The sequence below is a fragment of the Betta splendens genome, chromosome 14 (genome assembly GCF_900634795.4).
Source record: "Betta splendens chromosome 14, fBetSpl5.4, whole genome shotgun sequence".
In the NCBI taxonomy this organism is placed as follows: domain Eukaryota; kingdom Metazoa; phylum Chordata; class Actinopteri; order Anabantiformes; family Osphronemidae; genus Betta; species Betta splendens.
The window spans coordinates 15,156,698-15,157,852 of NC_040894.2; the positions used below are offsets into that span (position 1 = coordinate 15,156,698).

The window sequence follows — 1,155 nt, forward strand, 5'->3', positions numbered from 1 at the left end:
GGGCATCGCTAACTAGTTTACGTCTACGTCTAGGCCAGGAACACAAAGCACATCTGGACAGATGCAATGTATTTATCTGTGTTATCACAGAGTCAGTGGGTTAACACATTTCTTCTCTTTCCAGGAAATGAGATAAGAGGTCGAGGGCCTGTGTTGATGCTTCCATCCTCCACCACTTCTTCCTCCTGTGGACACAATGAACTGAACTAGAGGAAGCGTTTCAATAAACCAGACTCTAATCATCGCTGTGAAAGAACGAACAAAAACTTTCTATCATGTTACTTTGGTATTTCTCTGATTATTTATGAGCTGTCAGCTTCCTTCTTCTCCTTTGATTTGTAAATACCTGTGTCTGTACTGTTTTCCGTCGGCTCTGGATACAGGGAAAGAGGCAAATAATGTATTTATGAGGATAAAAAGAAAAACTCCCGCCTGAAGGGGAAAAGGCTGTTATCAAACCTAGCGCTGGTGTCTTGAATGTGCCAACCTTTTAGTCCAGATGTAAACTTTTTTGGAGACGCATTACCTACTGTTGCACTCGCTTGCTGTGATGGCAACGCAACAGAAAACACGAAGCACAATGTGTGTGTTGCTGGTCGAGAAAAGCCAAAACGAGCAGGTTCCCTCCAGGAAGGATGGAACGCGAAGTCCTCCACGAATGTCACACTTTTCTATGTTTCCTTTTTCTGCAGCAGACAGGCTTCATGAGAGTATGATTGTACCCCCCCCCCCCCCCCTTCCGTGTTCATCTGAGAAGGCAGATGTGAGATAACATTTGCGTATACTCCGGAACAAAGAAGTTGTTTGTGGGCTGACATTTTTTGTACTCTTGTTGTTTTGTAAATGTACAATAAAATACATTTGCTGATCCGTCCCTTTCTTTTTTTACTTTTTTGTGGACAAACTTTGAGGAAGAAAGAAAAAAAAGGCAGGAGGACTTGAATGACTTTTGCTCCACAGGTTCAGAGTGGGCAGTTTTCTGCCTGGACTGGTTGGAGCGAGAGGATGGAGAACAGAGAAAGACTGACAGCAACATAGTGCACAGCTACAAAGCCGACGGCACCACAACGGCACCACGACGGCACCATGAAGGCACCACGAAGCCACCACGACGGCTCCATGACGGCACAACGAATGCACCATGAAGGCACCACG

General features: G+C 45.3%; 1 protein-coding gene across 4 annotated transcripts in view; it reads left to right on the forward strand.

Annotated features, from left to right (window-relative positions):
* The window catches only part of robo3 (roundabout, axon guidance receptor, homolog 3 (Drosophila)), a 98,025-nt gene extending 97,155 nt beyond the window's left edge, over nt 1–870 (forward strand). For all 4 annotated transcript variants that reach the window (XM_029174203.3, XM_029174204.3, XM_029174205.3 and 1 more), the window contains one exon: nt 125–870. In XM_029174203.3, the coding sequence (XP_029030036.1) occupies nt 125–136 (12 nt within the window). In that variant the 3' untranslated portion in view covers nt 137–870. The remainder of the gene's footprint in view (nt 1–124) is intronic.
* The last annotated feature ends 285 nt before the right edge of the window (nt 871–1,155 follow it).